A 15,104-nucleotide genomic window follows, 5' to 3' on the forward strand; every position below is an offset into this window, starting at 1 on the left:
AATGTTGTTATGGCGTAGTGGCAAAGAGGCATAACGCGGCGTTGAGTTCTGTTACTCAACACGTTATGTCTCTAGAATTTGGCAGAACGTGGAGACTGGAGTGTCGTGTGTCTACCAGGATTCTAGGTTCCCTATGCTTACCTTGCTATATGCGGGAAACAAGTTAGATATGTCGAATTTGTAATACAATATTAATAAAAAAATATTCAGATATCTTTCAAAGGTATCTATAATTGGGCGGAAAGACGGAAACAGAGTGTCTTAACGTTAGGTTCCCTCTACCTACTTTACCCTACTACAAGCAGGATACATCGTAAAGCTGCTTTTTAACTCATACATGAAATGTATATGTATTAAATATTCGTTTTATTCACACATAACGTACATTCGACCGCAATTTATTATTTGAACGCTATAAAAAAGCAATAAATTTAAAATAAGTTTCGGCAATTTTACTACTTTAGGTCAAATGAATAATATATGGGCGAAACTTGTCAAAGAATAAGAAATATATCGCTGCACAGCTAATAAAAATACCTATGCTTTAAAGTCTTCGATTACGGGTTCGATTCCCAAGAGGTGAAAATATTACAAATAGGAACATATTTTAAAATTAATTTTATTACGCAGCGTTGTATTCCGCTAGTTATCTCGATGTGTTTTACGAGCAGAGAGTGAAGAATCGATGTACTTTTTTGATGTACTTTTTTTCTTTTTATTTTAGTCGCCAGTTCAAGTTCTGTGATATATTATACTAATATTATATTTATATTTAACATTATTTTAAACATTAAAAGTATAACTTTAAATATACATTTAAGAGACGTGATTCTCCTTGTCCTGCTTAATTTTCCTTCTGATAGCCTTAACGTGAGAAAATTAATAATTGCTTGTATTGAAACTGTTCAACATAATTATTTTTTTTTTTTTTTTTTGTCAATTAAAATAATTTTACTAAATAGTAAAACAAGGGAAAAAAAGTATCAATATTTATGTTAGGATTGTTTAAAAAATATATGATTAATCTTATAGATTTGCATATTCAATTGTCAAATATTAAATTCCATAGGACTTAAATAAATACAGATGTAGGCGAGCTATATAAGCTTTGTAAGATTTTATATTGGGGGAGAAGAAATCAAAATATTTTAAGGAGAAAGTCTACAGAGAAAAATTTAAATAACCACTTCATAGTTGTTCGTACATAGTATACTAGTTCTCTACACTCTCCCTTTACCCTTTATACAGCAATAGTTGGTTCTATTATGTTATAGGTACATAAATAAAGAATACATAATGTTTATTACCAGGAAGAGAAAGCATATTAACGTAATACAAACTGAACGTGCTGTGTAATACTGTAGTAAGCCTACAAATTAAATTTGTACTATATTTTGTTTTTGTACTAGTGATTTCAGTTGTGACATACTAACACTTTTCGTCTACTCTACCTATTTATACATTACATATTGGATAGCGGAACCCAACGCTGTGGTTTGTCTTACTATATCCCCATATATATGGTTTATTTATTTTAACCTTCCCCTTTTAAGGAGTCAAATCTACAACCATCTTACGTACAGGTAGTCGTTTCATGATAACATTTCATATATATTTTACAGCCTTATTTGTTACGTAGCAGGGTACACAAAAGGAACCTATAATTAAGACAATTCGATTCCCACTTTACGCACAAATTTAAAGACGTTGCATATTGATTTGCGGAACTAAACGCTGCACTTTATCTATCAGAGCGGATAAATAAAAACCATTCAAGATGTAATCATTCCCCCAAGTGGGGATAGAATATACAACTATCACCACCACGACGGTCTCAATTCACTTGTAGAGTATCAAATAAAGGCTTAGATAAGTATTATTTTATAGTAAACGCGTAATATCATTAGATCATTAGTAAGTTAATGCTAATATAAGTAGTTATATAACTATTAAAGTCAACCTTGTCATATGAACCGATGTATATGCAAATACAACCTACTAGCCTCTCTGTGAATAGATATACGAATATTAGCTTTAAATTCGTTAAGCCTTTGTATTAGTGTCTTTAGTTAAAATTCTTGTTTGTGAAGTGAATTCGAATTTAATGATCAATAAAAAAAATCAGCTTCATGCTGTTTCCCGCACACTGCAAAGGGAACCTAATGTTGAGACACTGCGTTCGCCACTTTCCACCGAATTCTGGGAGGCATTGCGTTTTGAGTGGCGGAACTTAACGCCGCTCTTTGCCTCGACACCAGAGCGAAGAAAATGAAAATATAAATAAATATTTTATTTCCTCGAGTGGGGATCGAATCCACAACCATCGCGTTACAATCACACCGACTGTGCCGAATGAACACTACATTTCAGCGTATTTAGTAATTTTATAATTATTATTTTTAATATGTTATTCCACTTAGGATATTTCTATATAACTAAGTATTATCTTCTATTTTGAACGGAATTTGTTATTACATAGATATGGACAATTTTAGAAAATTTAAGTTTAGGGCGCACCTTAGTACATAATATCAAATAGAAAAAGGCAATAAGTCTAATATAGTCTAAATGAAAAACTAAGGGAAAATTGTATTTTATTAACATAATAAACATATAACGCTAATCCTAACTTGCAGAAACTACGTTCTAAATAATATTTAACACGGAAAATGTATTCAGGTATTTAGAATATAAAACATTTAATTCATACTCAATAAAGAGACAACATAATAAAACTACTAATTTACATATCTATGGTGTTTATTTATGTTATAGACAATATTATAGTGTATTATCTTTTTATAATTTTGTATTTGTAATTCATATTTACCAAGAGAGAGGACCTAGTGTCAAGACACTCGTTTCTCCAAATTCTTGCTGAATTTATAGCGTGTTTAGTGGCCAATTTCAACGCCACAACTTTCCGTACGAGGTGGAGGAAATGATAGTAATTCATTCCCCTTGAATAAGGATTAAATATTCACTTTTGTTTGTTTCACGCTCTATCCCGCACATAGCATAGTACAATAAGTACGAATTCTGGAGGCATTGCATGTTAAGTGGCAGAACTTAACGCAGCGCTTCGACTCATTACCAAAGCGAGAACATTACAATATTAAATATTTAATTTCCTCGAGTATAAATCGGACTCTCACCTCCCATTTACGCTTGTGACCCTGTGCCACAATGTCCCAATATAAATATATCAAAAACTATAAATAATTTAATTTAAATAAAAACTAAATATTCTAAAAAAATCTTCATACATTTGAAGTATCAATACAATTTCATAAAAGATTTTTGTATTCCAAATTTAGTTAATTAATTCAATTTATAAGCTTTCAGCCTTCAGCTGGCAGTTTGGTCGCGATCGTGCAGGCGACAGCACGTGGCCTGGTGACTAGTGTTCCGTTGTCCATGTTCCGTTACTGACACCTGATAGATATGTCTAAACTCAAGGTATTGTAAATTGTTTTGTTTTTGTTTGTGTTTATGTTGTTTTTGTGTGTTTTTAGACGATTTTTTTGTTGGGTTTTGTTTGTGTTTAAGAAGATATGAATATGTCAAAATTATTTTCATTTGTCTCATCTGGTAAGGCTAAATGCGATGTTATGCTTCGCTAGTTAATGAGCGGCGTTTAGTTCTGCCACTCAACACGCAATGTCTTAAGATTTCGGTGGAAAGTGGAGAACGGAAGTGTTTTAAAGTGGGAATAGATTTTCTTAATACTAAGTTCCCAAGTTTTTTGCTTACCGTGCTATATGCGGGATACAACAAGAAGCAATATCCTACTATGTACGTAAAAGTTAAAAAATATATTAATTATTGTTTTTATATAAACATTAATAAAATATGACATTATTAACTATGATAAAATAATAATTATTATATCTAAAGTTATATTATACTGACAGTGACTTTACTGTAAATATATATAATCATATAACGATTATTATTGTATAGGTACTGGTACTAGTTTTTTTTATGATTATTTTTTACGTTTATATAAATATGTAAATTGGTTTGTTTGCCATTTAATACAACATCACGAAAGAGCGCTTATTTTATGTTAAAATATATAATACCGAATAATTATTTTAACTTGATCTTGGCCGCAAAAGTCGAAGAAATTAAAATTATTTCCGATTCGGAATAGAACCAAAAACCATCGCTCTTACAATCTGCTTCTACCAATCACATACAAAACTTTTAACATTTTGTAAATAATAGTAGTAAATAGTCTTTCTGCATACATTTACCTATTTATTTGTAAAAAAATATATTATTGCTTGCACATACAGCACGATAGGCAGAGGGAGCCTAGGTTCCCTATTTTCCGCCGAATTCTGGATGCACTGCGTGTTGAGTGGCGAAACTTTGCCTCCACACCTATGGGAAGAAGAGATATTTTAAAATATTTTATTCGCTCGAGTGGGAATCGAACCCAAACCTACCACGTTGACAGTCAATTCAAGCCACATTCTGCCAAAAGAATAATTTTAATCCAAAAACATTAAAAGAAAGTTTAATCCCTACCTTCCAAGAACATGTTCATATTAGTACAATACAATGTGTCTTCTTTCAGAAAAATATTTGTATTTCTAATAATGATGTTGCGTCTGACTTTGTGTACGTCATTTTCCTTAAGAAAATTATATATGCAAAGTGAAGATCCGTATGATTCAAACACTACGTTTTCACGGGCATAGGCGTGTTACTCTAAACGTGAAGGGTATGGTTTGATTCCCAATCTGGGGAATGGAAAATCATAAATTCTTATATCTTAGCTCTGGTAAAACACGACATTGAGTTCCTCCAAAATTCGGTGAAAAGTGAGGAAGTGTCTTAATGGGAACGGAGGTAACTAGGTTCACAGGTTACTGTTTCGACGTGCGTGATACAGCGTGAAGCTACGAAAACCAATTCTAGATATTGCGTGTTGAATGGTGGAACTTACTGTGGGTGGTCTAACAGACGCAAATCTTAATGTCATTGCTCTGAGTAGGAATTGAACCCATTATATCATGATTGCAATTCGTTTTTAGAGAAATTTACAAAAGTGTTATAACACTCGTTTTTTAAAATATGAATTATTCAAAGTTTTCTCTTAAAACAATAGGTTGTTATATAAAGATTACTTCATTTACTTCACATTTACTCAGTACATAAATGCAGATAACAATAAAACCATTTAAGAAAAGATAATATAAATCTTACGTTATCTGGAATCGGATTATAAAATGAATTTAAATTTATAATAGTTACTTAACTAACAGGTTATATACTATACTATGGAAATAAATATAGTTTTTATTCTGTTGTAAATATCATTTGAAAGGTACAAGTCTCCTATATTTTTGTTAAAATATTTTTTTTTGTTATAAAATAACATTTTGCTAGAAATTATTCCGTTCCGTGGTAAAATATGAACAGCGTCTGTTTGTAAGCGCGGTGATTAGGGGTTCTCTACTTTTTTGGGGGATGAATAATTTTTATTTCTCCGTTCTGTAAAACAAAGCATGTCGTTGATTTCTAAACGATTTTATTGATTGATTGATTTCTCGATATATGGCGTTTCGAGCGGGCCAGTAACGATTTTATTTAGCTCGACTTCGCCGTTTGTCATATCTTGTAATTTTCATTTTACCCTCTTCCTGTTGATCGATTGACTTGATATTTGGTATATATCTTCTATATTGTTGACAGTAGAATAATACTTTATATTATTTATTATAAATCGAAATTGGCCGCCGATACAAAACGGCAGCTTTAAAATTCTTTTAAAACACCCTTGTCATTGGTGTCAAATGAAAAGTCTTAGCTAGTAGAATACAGCACAGTATAAAAAAATGCAAATTAAAGATGCCGGCCGCCGCAAAATGGCAAACTTTACATTTTATATGAATAACCTTGTCAATATTGGTATAAAAAAGAAAAGGCTTGATTAGTAGAATATAGCAAGAATACACTTAAAACAAAGCTTATATTTCTTAACAATAAAACCGTTTTAATTTTTTTATTTCATTTATTTTTACCTAATACGCTATGTAAGCGCGACTGGTTTGTAGGTTCGACCTCTACCTGAGGGAATGGAATATTTATAATTGCAATTTCCTCGCTCTGGTAAAGATAAAGTAGGAAAGTTGTGAAATGGGGGAAGTGTCTTCATGTGAAGTTTAAACAATATTAAAATATAATTGAAATGATTGTACCTAAATAGTTCGTATATAATCGTTCAAATGTATGGAAAATAAAAACTCCGCTCTCAGTTTCTAGGTCAAAACGACGCGTTTTAATTCGCCCGCTTTTTACACAAAAAAAAAACAAAGAAAAAAAAGAAATATTTTTCCACAGTTTTCAATGAAATGCCTCTTACAATTTGTGTGAACTGAAAGTAAAACTAACATTGAAATTGAAAGCGAATGGAAGAATTCAGCAAATACAGAATTTAGTGTTATTACGGTAATTGTGGGTTCGATCTCAACTAAATATTTGTATATATTTCCTCTGCCTACAGTGAACCTAGGAACCTAGTGTTAAGACACTTTGTTCCTATTAAGACACTTAGGGGAACCCCTAAGACACTTCCAGCAGCACTCTCGTGGCATTGCGTGTTGAATATCGGGACTCAACGCCGCATTTTGTCTCGTTACCAGAGCTAGGAAATAAAAAAAAAAATATTTCCTTCCCCCGAGTGGGAATCGAACCGTCGCGTTTAAGACGCTTAGGTATACCTCTGCACCACGGTGGCCTCGACTAAATAATATTTTATATTTATAAAACTTTTTTGCGATATTGGGTTCCTTCACTTAAGATGGTGATGCTTGCGTCTCTATAATGGTGTGTATTGCTTTGTCTCTATTTTGTTCGTGTTTGTGTATCAAATTACACTAAACATATAGCCTTCTTCGATAATAAGTTACCTAACACGAAAAATGTAATAAAACCAAGTTCCTGAGATTATAGCGTCCAATCAAACAAACTGTTCGGGTTCATAATATTAGAATAGACATAGATTAAAAAAATAACTTATTGCGTCTTTAATTTGTAGCTGAAGTAAGGAAAATGTTATTATATATTAAAAATATATAAAGGATTTTGTCTACGTTTGAATGTTAACAACCATTAAAATATTTTTATTACTTGTTCATGATGTACCTAGCATATGTATTTTATAATATTGCATTCTTAAACTAGAATTTAGTGTTTGGTATTATTACAATAGTATGATAAATTACATTTGAAAGAAAAGTAAAGTAAAGGTTTGTATGTAATGTTAATAGTTCGAATTATCATTCCTCGGTTCAGGAACCTGAGGAAGGCCACTTAAGAAGCAGGAGGATCCTCCGTAGGGCATGTATGGAGAGGTAAGCAGTCGACGTGGTGAAAGATCCCAGCTACTCAGCTCTAGGAACAAAGCGTTAAGAAAAAACTAATTATATCAAATTAATATAATATTTGTATAGCAATTTTTTTTATTATTTGTATAAGACTATTTGTAGTACAGGGGCACAAGTATGTGACTGTAAACGCAACAAGTCGTGCGTTCGATTCGAGGAAATAATTAATATTTTCATTTGTTTGCTCTGGTGTCAAAGCGGCGTTGAGTTCCACTACTCAACAAGAAACTCCTCTAGAATTCGACGGAAAACGGCAAACGGACACTCAGTTTGCCTCAAACTCAAGGTTCCTTCTGCCTACCCTGAAGGTAATTTAATTAAAATTTAAACATTATATTTCAATGTGAAACAAATGAAATTTTATTTAGCAATGTTAATACAATCGAACTCTATCGGTGTTTGACGATCGGGTGGCGTCAACGAGCTTAAATTGACTAAATTGTTAACGACTTCGAATTTTAGTAGCTCCCGATATCGCTACGAGAATTGTGTTTTAGTTGGGCTGATCGCAAAAAAATGTAGTTTTATGAGGACTTCATTATAATAAGACATTATTAATAGTATATTGGGGAACGGAGTGTTTTGACATAGAGACACCCCGAATTTCAAGACATTGTATGTAGTGAGCGAAACTTAACGCCGCACATTGTATAGTGAAGCGGTGAAATGAAGATAATAAATTACTTAAAGTAAAAATAGAACCCACAACCAACACGCTTACTGTCACACCCTGTACTGAGACACGATATTAGACTTTGAATTACGTACTTCAATTTTAACCATTTTTAACGTGAAATTAGATCATTTTTTAGCTATACAGCAGAGTAGGCAGAGATAACCTGGGAATCTAGTGTTAATGCCCCCTTTCCCCATTAAGACACTTCCGGGTTTGGTTACCAGATGGAAGAAATGAAAATATTAAATTCAAATCCTTCTCCCGAATGAGAATCGCATCTACAACCATCGCGTTCACAGTCGCACACTTATACCCCTGCACCACTACGACCCCAATCACATACTAATAATCACTAAATCAAAGCAGACAAAACCGGCGCAAACTACTAGTATTACAATAACAGTCGTTTAAACATATATCAGTACTTACTGTTATGGTGTCGCTTTCATTCATAATTGTATTAACCCGTGGTCGTTGATCTCTCCGCCCGAAGGGAATCCGAATTTGGGTCGAATGATTGTTGTAGATGATTGACTGTGCGAACTTGCCTCTTATTCTGAGGCCGGTTGTATATTTTTTCATTAGTTTGCGGCGTTCAGCTCCGCCATTCAACACGCAATGTACCTATGATAAATTCGGCGGAAAGTGGGGAATAGAGTTTCTTCTTAGCCTTTTTTCCTTTGCCTACGAAAGATTAGAAGCTGCTTTAAAGAAAAACAAATATGTATATGTCAGTCTCTTATATGCTCTACCTTTAATGTATTTAACGGAGAAGAAAGAGAGAGAAATATTTCTACTTTTTTGTGTGAGTATTTTTGTAGGTACAATAAATAAAATCTCTAATGACTCTTTTGTTCTATAATAATCACTTACAAGCACGCAATGATAGCAAGCTTATAATTTACGTGAGAAAATATTAGCACTGATAGCGCATTAATTAATACGCTAACAAAGTGTATTGAAACAAGCTTATCATTTTTTTTTAATTAAAATATGAATTTTCTTCATAACTTTATAGATAGCGTTGATAATTATTTGAATATATCAATCCCTGAACTAAATAGATAGTCGTGGCGGAGGGGCTCAGGCGTTTGACTATAAACATGACGTTTCTGGGTTCGATTACCGCTCGGGGAAATCAATTATTTAATACAGAGGCATTGCTTCTAGAGGCACTGCGTGTTAAGTGACGAAATTTAACGTCACGCTTTGCCTTGTTACCACCAGAGCTAGGAAATGTAAATATCAAATATTTCATATCCTCAAATAGGAATCGAATCCACAACCTGCCCTCAACAGTCACACGCCTGAGCCCCAGCCCCACGACTGACATCCAGGATATTGACAGATAGATATTGGATTTTAATTAGTTTATCATAGAACAAGTGAAATAAGATTAAAAGTGTAGAATATCACATTTGCGGTAAGATGAATGGTTTCTCAGAAGGACAGCAATCAGTCCTAAGGACTTGGATTGAATTAGATTCAATTACGCTAACACGCGATCGCCGTAATATCCGTGAGTGGATTGTAGGATGCTGCTTTCTAATAATATTTTGAATACAATAAGTTTATTTATCTATTGTTGTTTTGATATTTGGGCCGTAGTGGTGCAGCGGTACAAGAGTGTGACAGTAACGCGACGGTTGTAGGGTCGATCCCCACTCGGGCGAATGAATTTCGATTTTTTTAATATTTTAATTTTTTGGCCTGACACCAAGGCAAAAACCCGACGTTGAGTTTCGTACTCAACACGCAATGCTTCGAAAAAATACAGCAGAAATTGGGGAGCGCAGTATTTTAACACTAGATTCTCTCTGCCTATCCTGCTTTATGCGGGATACAGCGTGAAGGTGATTATTTTATTTTTATTTATAAGCTCGTGTTCACAATCTTCGTTGTGTTGTGCTTCACTTATGAAAAAAATAACGATCCACTTTATCCTTAGACTCCTCCTTGGTTTCTATCCTCTATTATATCCCTTAACAATCCTATAGCTCTAGAGCACTCCCCATGAGCGAACAGAGCTTAACGCCGCTAGCTAGATTATTGTGTTTTATTATTTTTAAATTAAATAACTGCTTACAATTTATTTTAATATAATATTCTATCTCACATTCTATTATTTCTCCTTTTAGCAATGTAAAATTATATTCTATTCCGTACTGTTGATTTTGTCATTGTTCCTATATTGATAGCGAAGTGATGTTTTAGCGCCCGCTTTGTTTGTTGATCGCACCCGGTAGGAAGTACCATCGATGTATGTACATAGAACATACAGCAAAATATCAATATTGAAGGACAGAGACGAGAGAAGGATATTTATTTCATTTTATTGCTAAATAAGGTTTTTACACCTACGGCTACATCTCTGCGGGCATCCTCATGACATTCTAAGTGCCGATGGTAACTTTGACCGCAGGTGCAGTGGGTTCCTATCCTCGATAAAACAACTATCCAACACAAATATATTTTTCAATTCGAACCAGTTTAACAGAGAAGTAATAGTAATGTTAGGACACTTCGTTTCTAATTTAGACACTTTCGTTCTCCATTTTTGCCGAATTCTCAAGGCATTGCGTCTTGAGTGGCGGAACTCTTTTTTTTACAATTTTACAGTAATATTATAATATTTTTTTGGAATGTACTACATACTTTTTTGGCAACACATAGTTAAATATACTTTTTCGTATATAATACATACTTTAGAAATCAGAAAGTATTTACCTATAAAATAAAATTAATATTAACGAAATCAATCAAAAGAGACCTTGAATAATCGATATAAAGATTTCACATTGTAAAATTTCTTAATATTACGAGTCAATATGACTCCGCGCGCTGTAAATAAATTACACCTTTGTTATGAAACCTACCGTTTACTTTTCTTAGATTAGTTTTTGCTTTCATTGTGTATTTATGCAGCTATATTACTTTATTGTGACGCCATCTTTATTTTGTTGGCACTAGCGACTCTAACGCGGCTTCGCCCGCTTATGTTATTGTTATGCTATAGCCAAATTAAACACAATCTTTACATAAATTGCAGCATGTCTGCTTTTCTAATGTTTAAGCTGTATTATTGTAAAGTTTCATCTAAATTCGTTTAGTAGTTGTGCGTGAAATATCCATTATCACAATCTTTCAATCACTCATCACTCATTCACAAGAAGTGAATGAGTGATGAAGTGGCTTAACCGATTTAAACGCAGTGTTCACTATTATATTGCATTTATATTGTTTTTTTTATTAAAATTAGTTCACAAATAAAAAAGTTATATTAATTTAGATTATTTGGTTCGACAAAATGGGTTTATGGGACATCATGTTATTTTGTCTGTAACTTTAGTATTCAATGGAATACGGATATTGTCTTTAAAATAATAATGTTATTATAATACGAAAGAAAATTGTGTAGATATAGCGGGCGAAGCCGCAAGCGGGTCGTTAGTATAAATTAAATGTAAATCTTTTCATATATACACCTTCTCCCCCAATTAAAATTTGAATCCACGACTCTTTCTTCGAATTATTTCTTTCATCCTTTTCATACAAATAGTGTATGATAGTAAGACAAAGTGGCGTGTGATAAATATTGATGAGCTTATGATTGTTCGTCAATTTCGCACGCTCTTCTTACAGGCTTGTTACTTCACTATTTATCTTATTTTATTTTGATATTCACTAAGACAATCTATAAATGGTTCCTTGAAAATAATATAGTTTTAGTGTTAATTGAAGCTTACTTAATAGAAATATATTATTACTAGCGGCCCGCTCGTGGTTACACCCGCGTGAGCTATGTTATTATTAATTTCTGTCTCCATGACTACGTCCTAGTGACGTCTATGCAAAATTTGAGACTCCCAGCATTTGTAGTAACGAAGTTTCATACAAACTTTCGACCACAAAAACAACCCCTTAGAAGTCGAATATTGCAAATTCCCGTCTTAGCGAGCACCTACGTCCTATATACGTAACTCCTATGCAAAATTTGAGATTCCTAGCACATGTAGTTTCTGAGATTTCGTGATGAGTGAGTGACCTTTCGATTTTATATATATAGATTAGGAAATAGGAAAAAAATGTCTGTGAAAAAATTTACTTAATTGACAAGTGTGGACATGAAGACGTAAAATGGAAAATCCTGTCTTTTTTAAGAACACCCATGACGCTCTTTATCTCCTTAATGAGAACGGAGTGTCTTGGAACACCAGCACCTCCAACACTTAGCCTATTCTGCTATGTGCGAGAAACAGCGTGAAACTAAAACTAAATTAAAAACTATTTTTATTTCTGTTCCCGTAGCAATTTCGAGAAATATAGTCCAAACATAGAGTTTTGAATGGTTTTGGTTTAATTTTATGAACGCAATTCTGTTTTTCCCAAAGCTTGTTAGAGTTTTGATGGATTTTGTTAGGGAGGGTATGTATTTTTGATCGACTGCACCCAGCTGCTATATGGAAATGAAATAGAAAATATTCATGAAGTTTCAGTTTCAGTTTCGTTTTCATTTTTCTTGTCGTTTCGCTCTAAATATTTTATAGACTGTATGAAAGAAGAAAGGAAATATGGTAAGTGAGCTTGTTTGATTAAGTCAGCTTTGATGTTGCGAATGAAATTGTACCTATAATAGAAAAATATATGATGTAGGTATCTTAATTTTTTTATTTATTTGAAATAAATAATAAATGCGTGTACTGTTGAGGCCAGTCGTGGCGCAAGGATAAAAGCTACTGTAAGCGCACTTCTAGAGGCATTGTGACTTGAGTGGTGGAACTTAACGCCGCACTTTGCCTTTTATCACAGTGAGGAAATGAAAATATTAAATATTTAATATCCTCACATAGGAATCGAACTCACAACCTGTTGCACGCTCGTGGCTTTGCGACACGATTGTATTGGTCTGTCATTTGACACTTTTATTTTAAACTACCGCTTACATTTTTTTTATTGCCTCGAGTATTGCCCTGGATTCTTGCAAAATGAGCTGACTGTATCTTCTGCTTTGGTGTGGTGGGTTAGAGATTGCAAAGTTTTTCTACATAATTGTAAAATTAGCTCTGTGCTTCCTATATTTTTCGATTAGTTTTAACCAATTTACCTACCTGTTTTTGTAGATTTTATTTATTCTAATCAATGTATTAAATATTTTAGTTACAAATTAATTAACAGCGTTTCCTTAATAAATCAATTAGGCATCGTAACCTAAACCAAGCGTAAAATATTCAAATCTATTCTATTAGGAAATTGATTTACAATATCCTATATATATAGTGGATCCACAACCAATGCTATGAATGTGGGGGAAAATCGGGGGAACAAGTTATCTAATATCTCCGTTCTGGCAAGAGTACTTAACATGCATTCTCTGTCTATCTATATTCGTATTTTGGCGTAAAACGGACGAGAAACTGTCTTGACACTAGCTAATATCTTCTCACTCGACTATATGCAAGATAAAACGAGGAAACTGAAAAACATATTAGATAACTAGGAACAGTTTTTTGTCTTTCAAATGATGTAATATTTCCATAGCAATACTTGTTAGTTGTTAGCAATAGGCTAATGTGATAGTAGAAAATCCATTAGCTTTTATGAGGTTGTATATAGGTGAATATATTATGCAAATGTGGGAGGGACGAGCCTTTTGCATAATAAATACGTTCCTTTAAAATAGAAAAAGGTAATAAAATTAAAAAGCCAGGTTTTCCTTAGTCCTAAGTTGTAAAATTGTGATTTTTAAACTGTATTTATGCCTAATCATTATTAACGATCATCGACGACATCTCTATCTAAATTAATTTTTAGTTCCCTTTTTCCTTGACTTTTGGGATATAAGAAAATTGGTGGAAAACTGGGCTTTACAAACTATTAAGTACATTTGTATATAAATTTTTATATATAATTTAAATTCGACATCATCCCAGTGTTAATATTTAGTTAGTATGTATATATATATGAACTTATAAAATATATTTTATATTCAATTTAATTACTTATTGCATACTTACCAAGTAATTACATATAACATTTAAAACTAACGTCAGTTGATTCGATGACGCGAGGCACATAGTCGCCGTTCTATATAAACTACCTAATGTTTAACTGCACGTTGACCTTCAATCCGAATTACAAGATCATTTTTGTACAATTATTTATAGATTTTACTTAACACTAGGCAGAGGAAACTTGGGAACCTAATGTTAAGACATTCGGTTCCCATTACTGGACGCTTTATCTACCCATATTCCGCCAGATTTTGGACTAAATATTTCATTTCCGAGAGTAGGAATCCAACCCACTCTTTGGGCTACGACTGGCCTCTAAATCTCTTATATTGTTAATTTTAAAATGTTGTGATATTAAATTTTAACTTCTACACTCGCATTGAACTCGGCGGCAAACTATGCTCAAGACGGTTCTGGGTGCAAGTCTTTTAATATTATTAGGTATATATATTTTTTTACATATGATTTAAACTTGGAAATCGATTCGAAATCGAAAGACCGATTCGATTCCAGATCCAGATCCAGAAATTTCTATTGCTAACGACATTTGCAGCAATTTCTCTTGATAGTTTCAAACTTTCCAGAGAAGAAACCACTTAACGTTCCAAGGATTTACCGTGTGAGTGAAGGAGTCCTTCACTTTCACCGCGATGCAGAGTGAGAAGCTCAAAGCAAGTGCTTGAGAGTTGAGACTTGCAACCCAACTGTAGTTTTAAATATATTTTGGTAAACACAGTATACTAGTATAAAGTAAATTATAACTTAATGAATGAAACAGAATTATGAGCCTATTGTTACTTGCCTTATCGTTATTTAAGGTGAAAATTATTAGATAGCCATGGCAAATAGGTATATTATATAACAATAATTTAATTGACCTATTTATGCAGCAATAAAAATTCAAGGTAAGTAATTTATTTTGTCTTAATGAAAATTAATATTGACTTTATTTAAGTTTGCTAAAAATACTTTTATAATAAATTATAATTTGTATAAAAAATGTTTGTCAAAATAAAT

The 15,104-nt window shown here is 32.8% G+C and overlaps 1 protein-coding gene across 2 annotated transcripts in view; it reads left to right on the forward strand.

Annotated features, from left to right (window-relative positions):
• The first annotated feature begins 3,325 nt into the window (after window positions 1-3,325).
• Window positions 3,326-15,104, forward strand: part of LOC146538407 (angiotensin-converting enzyme-like) — a 40,987-nt gene continuing 29,208 nt past the window's right edge. For both annotated transcript variants that reach the window (XM_085186788.1, XM_085186789.1), the window contains exon 1: window positions 3,326-3,459. In XM_085186788.1, coding sequence (XP_085042914.1) covers window positions 3,445-3,459 — 15 coding nt within the window. In that variant the 5' untranslated portion in view covers window positions 3,326-3,444. The remainder of the gene's footprint in view (window positions 3,460-15,104) is intronic.

The sequence above is a fragment of the Heliconius melpomene genome, chromosome 6 (genome assembly GCF_056956725.1).
Source record: "Heliconius melpomene rosina isolate 202511_hmr_F chromosome 6, ASM5695672v1, whole genome shotgun sequence".
Taxonomy (NCBI): domain Eukaryota; kingdom Metazoa; phylum Arthropoda; class Insecta; order Lepidoptera; family Nymphalidae; genus Heliconius; species Heliconius melpomene.